Source organism: Solanum stenotomum, chromosome 7 (genome assembly GCF_019186545.1).
Source record: "Solanum stenotomum isolate F172 chromosome 7, ASM1918654v1, whole genome shotgun sequence".
Lineage (NCBI taxonomy): Eukaryota > Viridiplantae > Streptophyta > Magnoliopsida > Solanales > Solanaceae > Solanum > Solanum stenotomum.
This window is the reverse complement of record NC_064288.1, coordinates 2,005,911-2,027,068: the sequence shown is the minus strand read 5'-3', so window position 1 is coordinate 2,027,068 and position 21,158 is coordinate 2,005,911. Positions and strand designations below refer to the sequence as shown.

The 21,158-nt window shown below is 36.8% G+C and overlaps 2 protein-coding genes across 5 annotated transcripts in view; both read right to left on the bottom strand.

The window, feature by feature from the left end:
- LOC125871081 (60S ribosomal protein L18-2) overlaps window positions 1-14,003 on the bottom strand; it is a 271,584-nt gene extending 257,581 nt beyond the window's left edge. The window contains exon 1 of the mRNA XM_049551675.1: window positions 14,000-14,003. The gene's annotated coding sequence lies outside the window, so the exon portion shown is untranslated. The remainder of the gene's footprint in view (window positions 1-13,999) is intronic.
- Window positions 80-20,215, bottom strand: LOC125871042 (nodulin homeobox). Of its 4 annotated transcripts, none has more exons than XM_049551627.1 (18): window positions 20,092-20,215; window positions 19,781-19,900; window positions 18,826-18,951; window positions 18,558-18,716; window positions 17,650-17,733; window positions 17,443-17,562; window positions 17,093-17,311; window positions 16,066-16,197; window positions 15,843-15,938; window positions 14,542-14,703; window positions 10,497-10,788; window positions 10,298-10,432; window positions 10,151-10,220; window positions 9,830-9,887; window positions 1,879-2,400; window positions 1,749-1,783; window positions 744-1,297; window positions 80-620 (listed from the first exon to the last, which is right to left on the bottom strand). In XM_049551627.1, exons 2-17 carry the CDS (start codon window positions 19,853-19,855, stop codon window positions 766-768), a joined length of 2,817 nt encoding a protein of 938 aa, XP_049407584.1. In that variant the 5' UTR covers window positions 19,856-19,900; window positions 20,092-20,215; the 3' UTR covers window positions 80-620; window positions 744-765. The 4 variants fall into 4 exon arrangements, with proteins under 4 accessions (XP_049407584.1, XP_049407583.1, XP_049407585.1 ...); XM_049551626.1 differs by having other exon boundaries at window positions 80-518; XM_049551628.1 differs by having other exon boundaries at window positions 80-518; window positions 10,298-10,420.
- Between the last annotated feature and the right edge of the window lie 943 nt (window positions 20,216-21,158).

Sequence of the window (21,158 nt, the reverse complement as noted above, 5' to 3'; positions counted from 1 at the left end):
AGAAAGTATCCTACACTAACAGCCTGAAGAATACAGTGCATTGCGTGCTTGGTACCACGACCAGCAATTCAAACCAGAGTAAAAGAGATAAATAAACACTGTTTTGTAAGGTCAAATTATGTGACAAAATCATCCCATTTTTGTAATTTACTATGGTAAGTTATACAAGAGGTTGCATGAGAACAGTAAATAGTAAACTTGTACATCCTAAACCTCCACAATGTACAGGGAGCAAATGACTGAGACTAGTCTTTCAGAATCTAGGTGTGCTTCATGCAGAAGATCATCAAGGCCTGCATCATGTAGTATGGGGACTATACCGAGAAATCTAATGGCCCCAACAAGACACACCAGGATAGTAACACCTTTAAGTTAGTACTGGGAAGTTTTCCAGATCAAGCATCAGATATAATGGCCTGCACAGTGACAGCATGGGGAAGATATAGTGCTAGACCCTCCAGAATCTTCATAGACCCGCCCAACTAGTAAACCTCGAATTTTCCTCAGGAACTATCAATCTGTACTGATACCGCAAGGTTTTACTAGCTGAAGAATCATATAGACAATTAAAACAAAATCTAAGGAGAAACACACTCCCATCTTTCGTTTTTTTGATGTACCTGGAACATGAAGCTAGTGTGTAAACATTGTAATGGGTGTCCACTTTAATAATCTACACAATCAAACAAAGTTTTGGCAAGAAGTTTCAAGAGGCAACAGAGAAAGAGTTGAGTGATTCTTACCCAGAACTGAGGTACTTTTGATTCACCGAGCAGGCAACACAAATAGTTTGCTGGACTGCCACAAGACTCGCATGAAACCAAATTTTCTTTCAGCCTGATCAAATGATGTTCCAGTTAATTCTGATGGGTAAGGAAGCTTAGCAGACCTCTCAACCTTGAGATCAATAACATCCACGACACAGGTCCCTAGCTCCTCCAGGTCCCTTTGATACCACTTGCCACTGACTTGACATACCTTTCCTCTTCCAATCTCTTCTGCTTTCTCGTTTATAAGCACAACATAATCCCCTGCGACACACTTTGCCTGTTCTGATGAAACTGCAGGCACAGCAGTTGTGTTTTCTGTAAGACAAGTGCTGCTCGGTGCCAGGCCAGTTAGCCTCGGTGCATTTTCTCTAGCAGCAGAGAGGATACTAACATCCTCGACAGGACTTCCAGGTGAGTCAGAAGGAAGCAGAGTGAGCAACCCACCTTGTTTGTCAAGACTATCCCCTTCAGACAACATACGCCCATCCTTCGCAGCACGAGCTAACCTTGCTTTCCGATTGTTTAGCCTGTGTGTTCAAAATGGAAATGATTATCCAGCATGAAGACAAGATAAGAGACATACCTCATTAAATCAGATTGAAACCTATTTGTATGTCTTCTTTCCTTTTGTTCTCTCTCGGAGAATAAGTGACTTATTTGTGCATTTTCTCAATAGACGGCACACTTATTAGATAGGAGTACATGCAGCAAAATAAAGTTGCAGTTTGATACACCAGTAGAACTCTGATAGGCTCTTAGATAATTTTGTTGACTCAGCATGCCATTGGACTGACATCTTGGGTATTCATGGATGCTGGCACTCATCGTGGGAAAGCAGTATACAGGTGTAAAAACTAAAAAGAATAAATAATTTAGCCTCGTAATAAACATATTTAGACCCACACCATTCTGACAGTAGAATAGATCTAGATAAACTATTTAAAGGTGTTAAGAAAATAAAAGAAATATCACCCTTACCAATTCTTGAGCTGTGATTTTGTAACCTCTGATCCCTGGAAACAAAGCAGGAACATATTAGGGAGGAAAGACTAATTAATTGACAGAAAAGAGCAGAAACAAAAACAAGCGCATGGGCCTTGTGACATACATGATCACTTAATTTTACAGCCCACTTTTCTAGTAAGGTTTTATTTCGCTGCATATCAGGCTCCCCCATAAGGGCCTTCTCAACAAGTGATATCTGCGTATCATTCATTATGGTTCGCTTCCGTTTCCTTTGTTGCTTCTCTTCATGCTGAGCTTCAGCTGTTTCGTCCTCTCTAACCTCTCCAGGACCATTGCAATTTATTTGCCCAACTTTCCCAACTTGATCTGTTGGGTGCCTACTTCGCGTGGAGCTGGAATCGGACCCACTCGTTTCCACATTCTGAGTCTCAATATCCTTCATCTCTATAGATGTAGCTATAAATCTTTCGTGTTCTGTCATTTCACCTTTTGTCCCAGCCTCACCTGATTGACCTTCGTCATTGAACTTGGAATTGAGTTGGTTCAATCTTTGCAGAGATGAGTTATCCAGTATGTCCTCTCTAGAGTTTGCACTTCTGTTGTTAAGATCCAGAGATACTTCCCTGAGTTGAGGGGGCAAGTATCCCCCCAGGTTCTGAGCCTCCTGGAGAAAACGAAAATATTAATTCCTTCCTATAAATCAAATTTAAGCCAATTAAAGAATGAAAACAAAAGCCCACTAGAATAAATTGGTAAAATAAACTTCAAGCCATCATTATGTCCATTTTTTTCTTTTTGACACAGGTAACTGTTTCTATTTCTGTAACACAGTACATGGGTTGTACTGAAACCATATTTACAAAAGAACTCAAAATCTACTATCCTATCCTTATAATGAGTCTAAGACATCAATGATAGAGACAATATCATTAGAGTATATCTGGTTACACCAAAAACATAAAGTCAAAATACAATTCATTTTGACTTGTTCTATAGTATTCTCCATATTCTCAAAGACTCTAAAGTTCCTCTCCTTCCATATTGTCCACCATATAGCTGCAGTGTTAGTTGCTATGTTTTAGGACTGCAGCCTTTTATTTATTTACTGCAGTAAATTAGCTTTAGTTTTCCTCAAAAAACTTCTTTACCTAGTCTCTAGGAGTTTGTTTATCTTCAGCAGATGTGTTGCTGATTATTAGGACCATGAAGTTAGTTCTTTATTATAAGTGTAAGTCTTAGGAGTGAGAAAAGACTGCATTATCAAATAAAGTTATCTCTTCTTTCTTGTTCTTCATTGCTTTATAGTTCTAATCTTTCATTATTCTTAAGTTCTCCTTTGTTCTTTTTCTGGGTTTCCACCTTAATTAACTACAATTGGTATCAGAGCTTTTTATTCTTGAGGGACTTGTGTGTGTTCATTAATCTGTTTTAGTGAATTCCATGGACGGAGAAGCAAGTTTTTCTTCAATGGCACCACCAACTTTCAATGGAGAAAGTTATCAGATCTGGGCAGTCAGAATGCAGACATATCTAGAAGCTTTGGATCTCTGGGAAGCTGTAGAAGATGATTACGAGATTGTTCCCTTACCAAACAATCCCACAATCTCGCAGATTAAAAATCACAAGGAAAGGAAAACCATGAAATCAAAGGCAAAGTCATGCTTGTATACAACAGTTTCATCCACCATCTTTACTCGTATTATGTCCCTAAAGTCAACAAAAGAGGTATGGGATTGTCTCAAGACTGAGTATGAAGGAGATGAAAGAATTCGAGGGATGCAAGTGCTAAATTTAGTACATAAGTTTGAGCTGCAAAGGATGAAGGAAAGTGAAACCATAAAGGAGTATTCTGACCGACTTCTTAATATAGCAAATCGAGACAGATTGTTGGGCTCCACTTTTAACGATTCAAGGATTGTTGAGAAAATCCTTGTAACAGTACCTGAAAAACTTGAGGCTATTGTTACAACCTCAGAAAATACTAAGGACTTGTCCAAAATTACACTAGCGGAGCTCTTGAAGTGCTTTTCAAGCACAAGAGCAACGACGTGTAATGAAACAAGAAGGAGTTGTTGAAGGAGCGCTATTAGTTAAACATCAAGATGATGGAAGAAACAAGAAGAAGCAGAACAAGAAGATACAAGGACAAAATAGTGAGAATTTTGCTAAAAGCAAGAAGGCTAGCTATCCTCCTTGTCGGCATTGTGAAAAAAAAGGTCACCCTCCTTTCAAATGTTGGAGGAGACCTGATGCAAAATGCAGCAAGTGCAATCAACAGGGTCATGAAGTTGTAATTTGTAAAGCCAAAATTCAGCAGCCTGAAGTTGAAGCTCAAGTTGCTGATCGAGAAGAAGATCACCTTTTTGTTGCAACTTGTTTCACAAGCCTAGATTCAAGTGAAAGTTGGTTAATTGATAGTGGTTGCTCTAACCACATGACATCTGATAAGATGTTGTTCAAAGAATTGTGGAACACTGAGACAAAGAAAGTTAGAATTGGAAATGGTGAGTGTCTTGCTGTGAAAGGCAAGGGCGCCATAGCCATTACCAGTGGCTCTAGAACTAAGCTTATCGCAAATGTTTTGTATGTTCCAGACCTTGATCGAAACCTTCTCAGTGTCGGTCAATTAATGGAGAATGGATTCAATCTGTTCTTCAAAAACAAAACATCTGTGATAGAAGATCCATCAGGCGATGAGATATTCAAGGTCAAAATGGAGGGGAGGTGTTTCCCGCTCAATCCTTTGGAAGAAGAGCAGACAGCTTTTCTTATGACAGACAACTCTACAGAAGTTTGGCATAAAAGAATGGGTCATTTTCATCATCAAGGTATGATGTTCTTGCAAAGAAAGGAACTTGTGAATGATCTACCAAGATTGCAGAATCGGTGGACAGATTGCCAAGCTTGTTTAATTGGAAAGATGAACTGGCTGCCCTTTCCCAAAACAACTTGGAGAGCATCAAAAAAGCTTCAGCTCATTCATACAGACCTGTGTGGACCTCATAGAACACCAACTTTAAATGGTAGTCTTTACTACATTGTATTTATTGATGATCTAACAAGACTGACCTGGATTTTTTTCTTAAAATTCAAGTCTGAGGTAGCTGATGTGTTTTGGAATTTCAAGGCAAAAGTGGAAAATCAAAGTGGCTGCAAAATTCAGACTTTAAGGTCTGATAATGGGAAGGAGTACACTTCAAATCAGTTCAAATTACTCTGTGACAAAGCTGGTATAGAACATCAGCTAACAGTCCCTTATACTCCACAACAAAATGGAGTTAGTGAGCGGAAAAACAGAACTATAATGGAGATGACTAGGTGCATGCTACATGAGAAACATCTACCAAAAAGGTTCTGGGCGGATGCTGCCAGCACTGCTGTTTTTTTTGCAAAACAGACTTCTAGATTCTAGATCTGTAAATGATAAAACACCATATGAAGCATGGTATGGTCATAAACCCTCATTGCAATTTCTCAGAATTTTTGGCTGCTTGTGTTTCTCTTATATACCACAGGTTAAAAGAGATAAGCTTGACAAGAAGGCAGTTCCTGGCATCTTTATAGGCTACAGTGTTTTCTCCAAAGCATATAAGGTCTATGAACCTCAACCAGAGAAAATTGTCGTAAGTAGAGATGTCCACTTCATTGAGGACTAGCACTGGAACTGGGAGAAGCCTGAAAACAATCCACCAGTTGACAGTCTATTAGATCCAAAAGATCTAGTAGATGATCCTCCTGTTAGAGGCACGCGGTTGATCTCTGATATCTATCAGAGATGCAATACTGCAATTTGTGAGCCCGCAAGCTATGAGGAAGCAGAAGGGGATGACAAATGGGTGGCAGCAATGAAGGAGATGATGATGATCGAAAAAAATCAGACCTGGGTGCTTGTTGAGAAACCTCTAGACAGAAAGATCATTGGTGTAAAATGAGTCTTCAGGACAAAGCTAAATGCTAATGGTTCCATTAACAAACACAAAGCGAGGCTTGTAGTGAAAGGTTACGCTCAGATCTTTGGTGTAGACTACTCAGAAACTTTCGCACCAGTTGCTCGACTTGACACAATCAGATTGCTACTAGCCATTGCAGTGGCAAAAGGTTGGAGAGTTTATCAACTCGATGTTAAGTCGGCCTTTCTCAATGGTCTTCTCTAGTTGGAGGTTTATGTTGAGCAACCAGATGGCTTTGTTGTCAAGGGGCAAGAAAATAAGGTTTATTTGCTAAAGAAAGCTCTCTATGGTTTAAAGCAAGCACCAAGAGCTTGGTATAGCAAGATTGACGATCATTTGCTCAGTTTAGGCTTCAAGAAGAGCCTATCTGAGTCTACACTTTATATTAAGTGTTCAGGTGCAGACATACTTACTATTTCTTTTTATGTTGACGATCTCTTTGTCACAGGAAGTAAGGTTTGCCTAATTGAGGACTTCAAGTTGGAAATGATGAAGGTCTTTGAAATGACAGACCTTGGACTGATGGCGTACTTTCTTGGAGTGGAGATCAAACAAAATGAAGACAATGTGTTGCCAGAAAAAATATGCTCAAGAAATCCTAAAGAAGTTTCATATGGAAGACTGCAAAGTTATGAGTACTCCAATGAACCAAAAGGAAAATTTTTCCAAAGATGATGGAACTGAAAAGGTGGATGAGGCATATTATAGAAGTCTTATTGGCTGCTTGATGTATTTGACTGCAACTAGGCCTGATATTTTGTATGCAGTGAGTTTTTTGTCTCGGTTCATGCATTGTGCAAGTGATTTACACTTGAGAGCAGCTAAAAGAATTGTCAGATACATCAAGGGAACTCTCAACTATGGTGTTAAGTTTCACAAAAGACAGAAGTTTAGACTTAACGGATTCTCCGATAGTGATTGGGGTGGTGCNATGGTGTTAAGTTTCACAAAAGTCAGAAGTTTAGACTTAACGGATTCTCCGATAGTGATTGGGTGGTGCACCTGATATGAAGAGTACTTCAGGTTTCTGTTTCAATCTTGGGTCAGGAGCTTTCTCTTGGTATTCCAAGAAACAAGATATAGTAGCACAATCAACAGCCGAGGCAGAATTTATTGCTGCAACAGCAGCTGTGAATCAAGCACTATGGTTGAGGAAAATAATGTGTGATCTGAATATGGAGCAAAAAGAAGGGACTGAGGTTTTTTATTGATAACCAAGCTGCAATTTCTATTGCTAATAATCCAGTTTTTCATGCAAAAACGAAGCATTTCAATATTAAGTTATTTTTCTTAAGAGGTGCAGAAACATGGAGATGTGAAGCTTCTTTACTGCAAGAATGATGAGCAGGTTGCTGACATTTTCACCAAGCCCCTTTCCCTCGGCAAGTTTGAGTCTTTCAGAGAAAAACTAGGAATCAGCAGTTCCTAAACCAAGGAGGAGTGTTAGTTGCTATGTTTTAGGACTGCAGCCTTTTATTTATTTACTGCAGTAAATTAGCTTTAGTTTTCCTCAAATAACTTCTTTACCTAGTCTCTAGGAGTTTGTTTATCTTCAGCAGATGTGTTGCTGATTTTTAGGACCATGAAGTTAGTTCTTTATTATAAGTGTAAGTCTTAGGCAGTGAGAAAAGACTGCATTATCAAATAAAGTTCTCTTCTTTCTTGTTCTTCATTGCTTTATAGTTCTAATCTTTCATTGTTCTTAAGTTCTCCTTTGTTCTGTTTCTGGGTTTCCACCTTAATTAACTACATGCAGGTACAATTCTCCAGTTGTTTCTGTTTTTAGTGTGAACTCCTCCTTGTTCCCAACTGTGCAATTCTCCATCATTATGTCCAATTTAACAGTCTCCTTCAGTCGATTGAGTCACTTGCCAGCAAATTATCTATTTCTGCTAACAAAGTGGTCACATTTTGCAGGAACAAAAATTCATATTCATTATTTTATTTTGTTTTGAGAACTAAAAATTCAGATTCATTATTTTCTCCCTAAAGAGATTTCCAGATGATTGAAGAGACCTGCATAATTGTATACACAACTTCTTATCTCTTTGCCAATCGGTAAAATTTATGTGCATATGACCATATCACCCAAAGTAGACAACCACTGCTCTCCTCCTCTCAGTGAAACTAATGTGCATACGGCCATTTCCCAAAGAATAAACAACACTTCCCTCTCCTTGGGCCAACTGCTCTTCTCCCTCAGCATGTGTGTCTAGTTCCTATTTTGTCACAATGTTACTGTATGATAAACAACGACTCCAAGTTGACAGGGACAACCATCTAGAAAAGAAGGATCACAAAGATTTAAAATGTCCAACTAGGTGCTCTCTAACAGTTCTGCCAGATAGAGTTGCAAAGCAGAACTAGTCAGGATCCCATGTTGTCGTTATTCTCTTCGTCTAGCCAAAACTAGCAAGCTTTCGAGGATAAAGAGTAAGGAGCAGCAGAGGTTCCCTAGAACTATTTAAAGAAGTGAACCCATATCCTTGAACCGCAATTTATGTATGTTAGAACCTAGAAATGTTTTTAAAGAAGTGAAAGTGTGAAACAGTACCCTGGAAATGCATTTTACTTATGATAGGTCCTTGAAATATTGTGTCTCAAAGAGGGAGTTTCTCCCTACCAATTTTGCCACAAAACAGTCTAGGTGCACATCATGTCACCAAACGAAGACCAACTTTGTATAACTTTTTTTTGATAAAGGTAACGTTCTGTATATCAATCAGCAGCTCAGAGCTGGTAACCAAAACATTACAACATATCCTATATCCACAGGAGTGTGCCTATCAAACAAAAACATAAAGAAAAAGCAAAACTATCACTAGATCCTCCTTCATCTTATAAGGATCCTAGGATGTCTACAATAGCCACAGGATCATCTATATACTCTGAACTACACCGATAGCAAAATTTGATAATGCACTTCATATTAATCTTGTGCAATGGGCTGCTCTTGTTTTCGAAACTTCTTTCTTTCCATATGGTCCACCAAATAACTGCTGGGACAATTCTCAATCTGCTCTTGTCTATGCTGCCATTGCCCTCCAAATTCCAACTTTCTAGAGCTTGTCCTGTTCTTTCAGGAACAGTCCAGCTTATACCTCTGAAACTGATAGGAACAGTAGCGGACTCAAGATTGTTATTAAGGGGTGTCAATAGTTGTAGTAAAAAGTATAATTATGAGGCTAGAATGACTAGAACCCATGATTTCAAGGAATTTTCCCAACACTTTAACCACCAAACTAAACATTTAACTTGTGTTAAGAGGTGTCAATGCTTACATATGTATTTACTAAACCAAAATTTAACCTCTATATACAATGTAATTTTCCGGCGAAGGGGTGTCGCTTGACACCCCTCGGCCAAAGGTGGGTACACAATTCTATTCCCCTCTTCATAATCTCCCAACTTTGTAAAACTTAATCTCCCAACTTATTGATTATTTGTTTAGAACTTAATCTCCCAACTTAATGATTATTTTGTTTAAACCTTAAGCTCCCAACTTATTAGTTATTTGTTTAAAACTTTATCTCCCAACTTATTTATTATTTGTTTATAATATATTTGATTTAAAAGAATACTACTCTGTGGATCCTACAAGATTATAGTTTAGTCATCTTTATGCACGCCACTTTCTAGTGACAGAATTGATTAAATTTTGCAGTACTTGACTAAGAATTAATGTGACAGTTGCTCAATAATAAAATGAGTCACATTTAGTCCAAAGAATACAATAAATTCAACAAGAAATACAGCTGGCAGGTGAAAAGTCATTGGATTACACCAATTGAAAATCCAGAATACACCTAATAATCTTCTGAGACTAGGTTTTAACAGCTTGTTACAAGACAATGATTCCTCAAACATGCTTCCCTAAATTTTATCTAGAAGCTTAGTTCAATAGCACATTGAATTAGGACAAAATGACAATATCAACAAGACTACTAAGAAGGGACAGTGAATGCTCCACGGCAAGAGTCCAGTAAATAAGTAATGCAGTGTATATAAATATGGGGAAAAAGGATTTTGTTGTGGATGCGTTTGTGGGTAAGACATATGTTCATCATCAGACTCAATCATTCTCTAAAAGTTTTTAACAGATTTACCCAAAGAGAAAAAAATAAAGAGTATTAGAGGATTTACCTGAACTCGATTTTCTCCGAACGGAGTAACCAGAGATTCTAACTGTGTGATGAACACCCTTCAGAAAAAATGTGGCAACATTAGTATTAATATATTAGAAAAGAAAATGATCCAATTGCGTTTCTTGCATAATCTTTTTACAAGATGCAGAGCCTTCTATAGAAGATGCTGTCGTTGAGTCTAATGGATCAAGCAACACATGGTACCATAATGAGCATGATGTTGCAGTTACAGAACACGACTACCACAAAGAAAATCATACAAGATGGAAACTTTAAGGTTCAAATGTGAGAATAAGAAGGAAGCCAGATTCTTAGTCACCTTAAAAGCTGCACATCCTCCTCATTCAGAAAAGTAGGTATCAGGGACTCTGCATGACTTAACAAGGAACCTACCAGGCACAAGTAAGTCAATGGTAAAGCACATAACTTAAAACTGGAAGACATTCTACAAAATAGCGATGCTTACCAAGGTTTCGGCTAACGGTAGCTGCTTTTTGAGGATCAGAAATTGATATAAAACCTTCTGAGGTATCAGAAACTTCTGTTCTCAAACACTGAACAAACTTGTTAAGAAAAAGATCCTTCTCCTCTGCAATCAGAACTAGTATGATTTAGCAAATAACCAGGCAGCAGTACTATACATCAAGAGAGTCAAGAATTTATACCTTTGCAGATATCAGGAACAAAACAGTGGAGATTTGCTAATACTTTGACCAACAACGATGTTCTTTGATGTGGATAAGACAGTCTAGGTACATTGGAAGGAACAAAAGTTGACTCTGTACTCATTGCATTTAACTGATCAGAAAATGGAAACAAATCCAATACCCATCCAGCTGCTGCAAAAGGGTCATATTCCAAAGTAGCATCTTCTTCACGTATTGGAAGGTCAGATGAGCACCAAGTAGAAAGGAACTCTCCATGCGTGACAGAAAAGATTCCCGTCAAAACTTCAGTCTGAAGGAATGCATAACAAGGTAAATATGAAAATTGGATCTCTTGGGAGATAAGAATAGCCATGGACATAAAAAAAAATAATATATATATATATATATATAAAAAGAGAAAAAAAAGAGAATGTGAAGAGTTTGACTGATCTGAGACATGTACATTTGTGAGCAAGATCATTTCAAGAGTACTACATGAGAGAATAGCCAAGCTGTTACCAAACATTATTTCTCAAAATCAGACGGGATTTGTAAAAGGAAGAAGCATTACTGAAAATGTCTTGCTAGCCCAGGAGATCATCCGAGAAATTAACCAAAGGAAAAAGTATCATAATGTAGTGGTGAAGCTGGACATGGCAAAAGCTTATGATAGGGTATCTTGGATCTTTCTGATCAAAGTCCTAAGGAAATTTGGCTTCTCAGAAACTATCATTGATATGATTTGGAGATTATTATCGAATAATTGGTATTCAGTGTTAGTTAATGGGAAAGCCTTTGGATTTTTCCAATCATCTAGAGGATTAAAACAGGGGGATCCATTATCACCTACCCTATTCATCATAGCAGCAGATGTACTGGCAAGGGGGTTAAATAAGCTACATGAGAAGCCGGAGTTTAGAGGATATGGTATGCCTAAGTGGAGTCCTTCCATCAATCATTTATCTTATGCAGACGATACTATATTGTTCTGTTCAGGTGATAGGAAATCAATAAGAATGATGATGAGGGTGCTAAGGGAGTATGAAGATGTGTCGGGTCAAATGATCAACTTGAATAAAAGTTTCTTTTACTTACATGACAACACTCCTCTCATCGTTGGAATCAGAATAAGAAGGATAACTGGAATCAAACAGGCTTCATTTCCATTCATATATCTGGGATGTCCAGTGTTCTATGGAAGAAAGAAGAAGGAACACTATGATGATCTGGTGAAAAAGATACAGAAACGAATAATGACATGGCACAATAAATGGTTGTCTTATGGAGGTAAGTTTATTCTGATTGCAAATGTGTTACAGTCAATGCCAATATATTTGCTCTCAGCAATGAATCCACCTAAGAAGACCATCGAACATTTGCATCAAGTTCTTGCCGGATTTTTCTGGAGCAAGACAGGAGGAGAAAAAGGAAAACACTGGGTAGCTTGGAAGGACATGTGTTTCCCAAAGGAGGAAGGGGGTATTGGAGTTCGATCACTTCACGATATAACCAAAGCTCTCTTTGGAAAGCTATGGTGGAAGTTTAGGACCTCCAATTCATTATGGAGCAATTTTATATGGAATAAATACTGCAAGAAGCAGCATCCGATAATGACCACTGGCAAGGGAGGTTCTCATGCATGGAAAAAAATGATAGAAGTAAGGGAAGATATGGAGCATGAGATATGGTGGCAGATCAAAGGAGGAGGAGCAAGTTTTTGGTTTGATAACTGGACAAAACAAGGTTCACTGTATTACACAGAAGAGCGAGCAGGAGAAGAAGAAATAGAAGTAAAACAATTCATCGTGAATGGGGAATGGGATGAACAGAAGATCAGAAGCCTTGTATCGCAAGAAATGGCAGAATACATTCTTGAAAACATTGACCCTAGGATTAAAGAAGGAGATATAGATGTTCCTTGGTGGATGGGAAATTCCAACGGGATCTTTACAGTAAAGTCAGCATATGAAGGGCTTAGACACAAAAAGGAGAAAGAGTGGTGGTGGAGTCGCATTTGGAGCAGAGGAGTACCTTTTAAGATGAACTTCTTGTTATGGAGAAGTTGGAGAGGCAGAGTAGCAACAGAAGATATTCTTCAGAGAATGAGAATAAGCATGGCCTCGAGATGCTACTGTTGTGATAACCATGAGCAAGAAACTATGAGTCACCTTTTTCTAACAGCTCCCATAGCCCAAAAGCTATGGAAGCATTTTGCTTCATGTGCAGGTATCAGAATAGAAGAAGGCTTACAACACACTATTACAGAATGGTGGGATGCCCCAGCCAATCCAAAATTGAAGGTTGTGTTTCAGGCAATACCAGCTATATTGATGTGGGAGCTATGGAAAAGAAGGAATGCAAGAAGACATGGAAAAGAAGTAACATTTGAACAACTTAAGCAACATAGTCAGGAGTCTGTTTTCAAATTACTGAAAACACTTTTCCCATGGATTAACATTCCTAAGGAGTGGGAATGTACAATAGAAGTGCTGAAGAGGTACAGACCCATACTGCACTATAAGCCGATATCCTGGGAAAAACCACAGGGTGAATGGATAAAGTGCAATACAGATGGAGCAAGCAAAGGAAATCCGGGGGAAAGTGCTTATAGTTTTTGCATAAGAAACTATCTGGGGGATTTAATACATGCAGAGGCAGAGAAAATAGGAGAGGCTACAAGTTTGGAGGCAGAAATCAAGGCAATTTTAAATGGCCTAAGATATTGTTCTAGTACTAATCTCACAAAGATTATTGTGGAAACTGACTCACTAGGCCTTACAAAAATCATAAACAAGGTATGGAAAATTCCATTGCAGTACATAAAAGAGATAGAAGAAATACAAGAGCTACTGGGGAAGGTAAATGCATTCATTATACACAGATTCAGAGAGGCAAACCAGCTTGCAGATAGAATGGCAAATGAGGCATACATACAGCAAGAAAAAAAACAGTGGTTGAGCTTTGAACAACTATCAGTGGAGTGTAGGAGAATCTTAAACATGGACAAAACAAGCATACCAACATTAAGGATTAAAACAAGAAAGATCAAGGATCAGCAGCAACAATATGTACAAGCATAATTACAAAGCTTACAACAGAGTCTTCCAACAAATAAAGAGGTCCTTGGAGTCGATTGAGAAGAAGCAATGGCGAGATGGAGAGGGGGACAACATTGACGATACATAGCAGTGAAAGGAGAAATATTAGATTAGCAAATGCTCCCTGTGGCGACATTGAAGAGAAAGAGGAGAGCTCATTTTAGAAACCCTGGTGAGAAACTAGTTAAGATAAACATGCGGGTTCCTTTGGACAGGGCCAAACACATTTTAGTTTCCTTTTATTTTGGGCTCGTTGGGCCATTTTGTATATATTCTTTGATTAATAAATGAGCTCCTAAGCTCAATAAATTTAAAGCAAAAAAAAAAAAAAAAAAAAAATAGTCAAGAGATGTTCTCAGGCACAAGTTTCGAGGTCCCTTTTTGAAGTTTCTTCTGCACTTTGAAATTTCTTTTCTGATGGACTTCCTCCACCAGAGATCTCCATTCTCTTTTTTTTTTCTTTCACTTAAGACTTTCTTCCTTCAGTTTCTATGGAAAACAGAATTTATTTTCGAGCAGGGGGGAAATCCTACGACATCACGGAGGCAAGATCCAGAGGGTAAACATGGTACGACTGGGTAGAAAATGCTAGGTACCATTTGAGATGGATGGTACTGAGTACAGGGGCAATCAGTTGGATCTGCAAAAGGCTCAGTGAATCTTCAGGCTTCAGGGGAAAGAACCACAAAGCTTGGAGATGCAGGGATTATTCTACAAATATTTTTCTATCCCTAAAGTTTGATCAATATGGGAGATTTATTTCACTGAATACGATCAAAGGGAAGGACAGAGCAGTTCTCATAGTGGCAAGGTCTGCTTACACTCTACCATCCCCAGACCCCACTTGTGGGATTTCACTAGGTATGTTGTTGTAGTCATGGACATGATGCAGAATTTCCAAAAAAGGCAATAGTGTTACAGGAAAATCCTTTAGAAACTATTATAGGGAAAAAGTATCTTCTTACAAAGTGAGTGGTGATAAATGACCGAAAATTTGAGTCGTCAGAGAAGATGTCAGCTAGCCGCATTGCATTGAGTTGTAACTGTCCTTTTGGATAAATTTTGTCTGATGGAGCGACAGATTGCTGGACATCCATTCCGAACATCTTCTTCAGTAAATTAAGAACCTAGACTAACAAAATTGCATCAAACGAGCTGTCTGCTTTGATAAATTCAAATTTCCAACTATAAAGATAAGTAGCAGTATAGACATCAGTACACTAGCATGCAGTTCGAGACTTATTTACATCTTAACAAGCATCCAGCAGGCAATAACATATAGCATCTGAATGAGTTATTTTAACCTCTTAAAGCAGCTATTTTTTCTTATTGGTGGAAGCTGTTGAGCTTTCAAAGTGATTTCCATAAGTTGTCTTTCCATCACAAGCAGGGGCAGTGCCCACCTCATGCCATTTAACAATGAGTGATTCTTTTATCCTATCTGTATATACCCTTTCCTATATAATGTCATCCCCAATCAGTTGTCTACTTTGTAACATGGAATTAGGCATCTCAAATTTAAAGGGCCAGTACACAAACCCCCCTTATGCTAGGTTTTCTTTAAGATAGAGTGCACATGATTCATCAACAAAAAATCAACCCATATTTATAAAATCAAAAAAATTTAGGTATCCTGGAGTTTCCACGACATGGCCACCTCATCACATTAAGGAGGATTGGGAACTTTTATTGCTCCAAAGGGCCATTGACTTAAAGTTTATCTTTACCGGTATGTAATTTAAAAAAATGTTTAGTCTCTCTAGTTTTCTTGACTTATTAATGACCTTTGTCTATCCAGTCTTGCACAAATTAAGGTTATAACTAACATAAGAACAGGTATTGTCAAAACAAATATGGAAAGCATTAAGTAGTGTCCATACCAACAAGATAAACTGAAAATGAATGAGGTTGGGTTTCTACAGCAATATCAGTTAGTGTGGTTTATTGTCTACTTTGGTGTCTGCATACATGATATGAAAATTAATTTAACAATCACATCTTGGTCTTTATCAGACTGACCAGTTGATAGCCATAAGGATAAGACAAGTCAGTGCGACGAGTTTTGATTAGGGGAAGAGAATAAATCTGTCTTTCTTCTATAAATCAAGAATAGTTAGTCAGTAACGGGCCATGCGAGAACCAAAAGATCCACTGGTCACACCCAATAGTGAATCATCAAAAAGAAAAATTGCCTGTCTAACACTAAATTATTCACCCCCCGGGTAGCAACTTTAAAAGAGAGAAAAAACAGTGTCTAGAGACGGACCTCGAGAGCAATAGATTTTGCTAAATCAAGGCTTGCAGGAGTGCTGGCAACTTCATCCAAGTAAGATAGACTATCTGCTTCACAAAGATTCAACAACTGCAGAAAATGGTGCATTAAAATTCATTCCTACAAAAAAAAAAAGCTTATACTAACTGTTCTCAGCAAATTCACAAAGCCTCAAGCAATAAGAACAGACGAAGATCCCACTACCAGTTGGACTTACAATAGTTAATACTTTAGATTTCAATCTTGATACAGCAGCAACAATCGAGGAGGATACTGTAACTAAGGGAGATACATCTAAGCGCAAGACAACTTGTGCCAACAGAAGAACTCTGCCTTTGCTGCTCAACTCCTGCCATAGATTAAGTACACTCAATTCATTAAGAAGAAAACACACAAAGTTAAAATAAGAAATCTTTTTAATCACATAAGACAGTTAAGAAACACATTGAAGACTTCAAATGCTTGCACGAATTATGAACAAAACTCATTACAATAAATGCTAAGAAAATCAGTTTTCAGCAACTACTACTACTACCAGACCTCAATCAGTTTTATATGCTGGTAAATAGCTTCTTAGTGCTGTAAAAGCAAAAAAGGAATGGAAAATATTCAGACAACTTAAGTGAGATAACACAGCAAACACATAATATAAATGTTGTAGTATGAGTTGGGACCAAGACAGCAAGAGGAAGTTGAAGATAGGTAACCCAGTACTCTCTCTTGAACTTGCAGAAGTTACATTTAGTCAAATTTATTCTGTTTTTATATCATATCGTTCTCATGAGATACGAAACTTTATTCCATAATCCACTTTATATCATAAAGCATGTAAAGGGACAAGGATGCTCAGTAAAGAAAGCAGGTTCCTTGCACCCAAGGGTGTGCCCTAGTGGTCAATGAAGTGGTTGGGAACCCTGAGGTCTCAGGTTCAAAACTCAGCGGAGACAAAACAAAATAGGTGATTCTTCCCATCTGTCCTAGCCTTGGTGGACAGAGTTACCTAGTACTTGTTGCTGGTGGGAGGTATCCCGTGGAATTAGTCGAGGTCCGTGAAAGCTAGCCCGGACACCACGTCATCAGGAAAAAAAGACAGTTTCATTTGTGCATCATGTTTGGCTCTATTAGACAATTGTAGATTCACCCTACTTAGGCTAAACCTGAACTATAAAAAGGCATTCTTTCTCCAAGTTTCCAGCAGTCATTTTCGTTTCAGGTATAATATCCATATAATTCTGGGGAAAAACCTTATTCTTAACAAGTCGCTCCCGAAATAATTTCTGCTGACATAGTGACTGAAGAAACTGTAGAGAAGCCTCACACTGCTGGCAGAGATGGTTTAAAGTTTCTTCAGCTTTAAGACCATATGCCTGCCTGGAATGAGCATGATCAGCTGATAAATTCCTTTGCAGAATTTTAATATCAGCAGTAACAGCAGCAAAGGCAGAATCCATGAGTACATCGACCTGCCAAAGAAAGAGGATGCTCCTCAGTCTCAGAACAATCTTTCAAATACAAAAGCAATGCATACAAGTAGCACACTCTTGTTTTAATCCGACGTGACAGTCTTTCATTATTCATACACAAAGAAATTAACCTTGTTATATGCAAGCAAAACTTGAGCAAGCTCAAGCCATTGTGAAGATATACAGACAGTCAATAAGTAGAGACTGGAAGCAACCAATGTAGAATGCAAGAGAACCATATCATTTGAAACCTGAAAATATGAGATAGCGTTAAATATACCTCATCACAGATAACATAAAAATACAAATATTGAAAATCCAGGTGAGGGGAAAACAACCTTTCTGTAAGTACAGAGAATAACAAGAGAATAGAAGACTAGATCAAGCAGCTGTTCTGATACTTTCACATCATCAAGCAATATCTGAAACAAGTAAATAAAGATTTCAGTATGATTTTTTTTTGTCACAACATACAATAGTAAATTGTTCATGACCTGCTCACATTTTCACCAACATGAAGAAAAATGGAAATATACAAATATAAGTGCACTCACAACTATTCAGCTTGAAAGAATTGTATGTGTATATATTTTATAGGAAATTTAAGTTATGTTTCTTAATTATATAGCTGTAGAATGTCAAAAGTGCAACCTTTTGAGAAGAGAAATAAATTGGCAGGTCACAAGATCAGCAACTCGAGACAACTAACACTCAAAACAGCAACACATAACAAACATATCCATGACAGCTGCAAAACCATGCTCACATATACTCTTTTCATCCCAAATAGAATAATGAGTTCAGAATACAAGGCGTGAGGTATCTAAATTTGGTGCAACTCCAAACATCGATTCCTTAAATTTACATGATATAGATGTTATATATTTAACACTACATTGTTCAATACATTTGAGAATGTAAGAGATAATTGCAGTCAACAAAGAAAAACTGTAACTCCCCAACTAGTAATAGTGTCAGTAAAATGAGCAACAAAAACTACTAACTGTTTATGATTTCTTTGTTATTATCTTGCTTGACAACCTTCCCTTTTTTTTTCTCCTTTTCTTATCCCAATACATTAATGTTATAGAGAAATACAAACACTCCATTTCCACAAAGAGAACGGGAGGAGCAACAGAACAGAATATAACAACCATTAAATCGGCTCTTGTACTACCTAACAGTCATGTAAAACAAAACAGTGTAGCTGACGACATAAGTAAACAAACAAATAATAAGGTGCCACCTGTTCTATTTTTGGATGGCGTGATGCTAGATCACCCAAGGAGTGCAACAGTTGAAAACCAGATAGCAAGTATTTGAGTAAGCCTGCATTTCCTTCCGATCCCAAAATCACCGCAATAAGGTGCAAAGCAAGATATCTTGCAAGTCTTTCTACATCAATCTACAAACATAAGAATGTGTCAGCAAGCCTAAAAGACTAAAAACATAATTTAACCATAATGGAATAATAAAGAAGATAACACAGTGCCATGGCCATTAAGAGTTCCAACCTGTATGTTTAACCCATTTTCAGGTATGTATTGAAGCATATTATTTTCAGCTTCTCTTATAAGCCTGCTCAGCTCCTGAGAGCTGAGACCATGTAGTCCTTTCACAGCTGAAATTAGGTCAAGTGCCTATTATCAAAAGAATTATATGAGATAAACATGCACGATAGATCACAGCTGAACAGTTGATAAGTGGTCATATGGATCGCAATCCCAAACTAGTTGGGGTTGGCCATGTGAATCCTCCATATCCATTATGTTTTATGTGTTCATTTCATTCCAAATTTCCAATGTATATTCCATCTTACTTCTACTTATCCAAAACCCATTACACAATCAATCTGATGGCGCACGACATATATAAGCATCAGAAGCTCAGACATTTATTTCTTGTTGGATTCAATGCTGGTGAATAAAATGCAACTATGTTTACTATTTTTAAGCATACAACAGATGTTTCCCTCTTTCTGATTCCATTAAACTGGTAAAACATTTCAAAACAGTGAACACACACACACAAAAAAAAAAAAAACATTCATACATACAAAATAGAAACTGTTCCTTTGGGAATATTAACTTCTCTCTTCTTATTTTTTGCAATTAAATTTTCCCATCCTCCTCCCTATTAACTATATCACATGCACACTCCTTAGTCTTTACAGACCAATATCAGTGAGTGCCCCTTTAGAAACACCAAAAAATTTGCTGCTACTGCATCAAAAATTAAGTTAAAGTGTTTGGCTGTGGCAATTCTTTTCTTTTTCTGGCATTCAACTCCAGAAAAATGTCCAAATTACTCACAAAAAATCACAAACAACTCCAATATGTATTCATGGCGAAACACAACTTCAATTTTCAAATATCCTTTTTTACTTAAAAACAAAAAAATACTCTCTTTTTTTTCAATTACTCACAATTTTCATGGCCAAATAAATCCTTTTTTTTTGTTTAAACTTACAGGGTCGATAGGTCTTGCAGTAGAGCTTAATAGCTCAGTGCTGCATGATATTCCTTCTTCATTCAAAATCCTCATAGTTGAAATCCCCCAAACTCAAGAAACCAGAATGCTCCAACCCAACTGCAAAAGGGTACCCAATAGGGTTAAAATTCTTCCCAAAAATCTCAGATACAAATAATAACACCAAAATTGTAGCAAATCAAAAAGGGTTAAAGAATCCCAAATGCCTAACAAGTAGAAATATCTTAACTCAAAAATATAAACAAAAAAAACACATCCAAAATCAGAAAAAAATTAAAAAGCAACGAAACCTGAGCTTCGCGAATTGCACAGTGAAAAAGCTGGTGTCTCTGTGGAGGAAGAAAATGGAGTTAACAGCAATGACTACTACTTCTAATTACTGTAAGATTTATGCTCTTCGATTTATGTATTATCTCAGTTGACTGTTAAAACAATATATTGTTGTTACTTTTTTCTAGTCTGATTAATTTAAATACACGCTACGTTAAAATTTTATCACGAAAAGTGTTTACTCTAAAAAAAACAAAAAATTATCATATTTTAAATTCAAATATTTTATTTATTGCATTACATTGTTTGATATAATAGCATAAGTTTTATTTATTTCTATATAGGGATTCAAAATAATTGTTTTATAAGTTTCATTATTTAAATTCTTATAAGGAATTCAGGTCTTGACGTTCATGCATTATTTACTATTTTGGTAAGTAATAATATTATAATATCTTCTTCATTAGATATACACTATTGTTTAAATTATATCAACACTTAGATAAAATAAGCTTATATAAATTCCAAAATAATAATATTTATGTTAATATATTGAGTTTTTCTTTTAACCATTACAACGGTAATTATTTTTCTTTTTTAAAAAAATGTATATTAGATAATTATATGTGTTTTAAAAACATTTCTTTTATGTGTTATTCTTGCCTATTCTTATTCATAAACCATTAGTAAAGAATCATATCAATTTTTCATATAATAAAGCAAGCTTGAAAAAATTGTGAATCATCTTCATAGAAATCAAATAGATCGTTTACTTCTGTAGTAAATTATTTACAACTCTGACCAGAAAAAAAATATACAATTGAAATATATAGCTATAATGCATAGTTAAAACTAGGCGTGGACAAGAAAAATCAAACAAATTGTTCCAAATCGACAAATTGAGTAAATGAAAAAAAATTGATTAGCGGTTTGATTTTACTTAATTTGGTATTGAATTTTTTTTATCATAATTGATTTAATTTGATGTTAATAATATTTGTATTAAGATTTTATGATAAAAGTCCGGAAGCTCGAAAAATCAACAAAAAAAACAAATTGAAAATTAGAGAAAGTTTTAAAAAAGAAT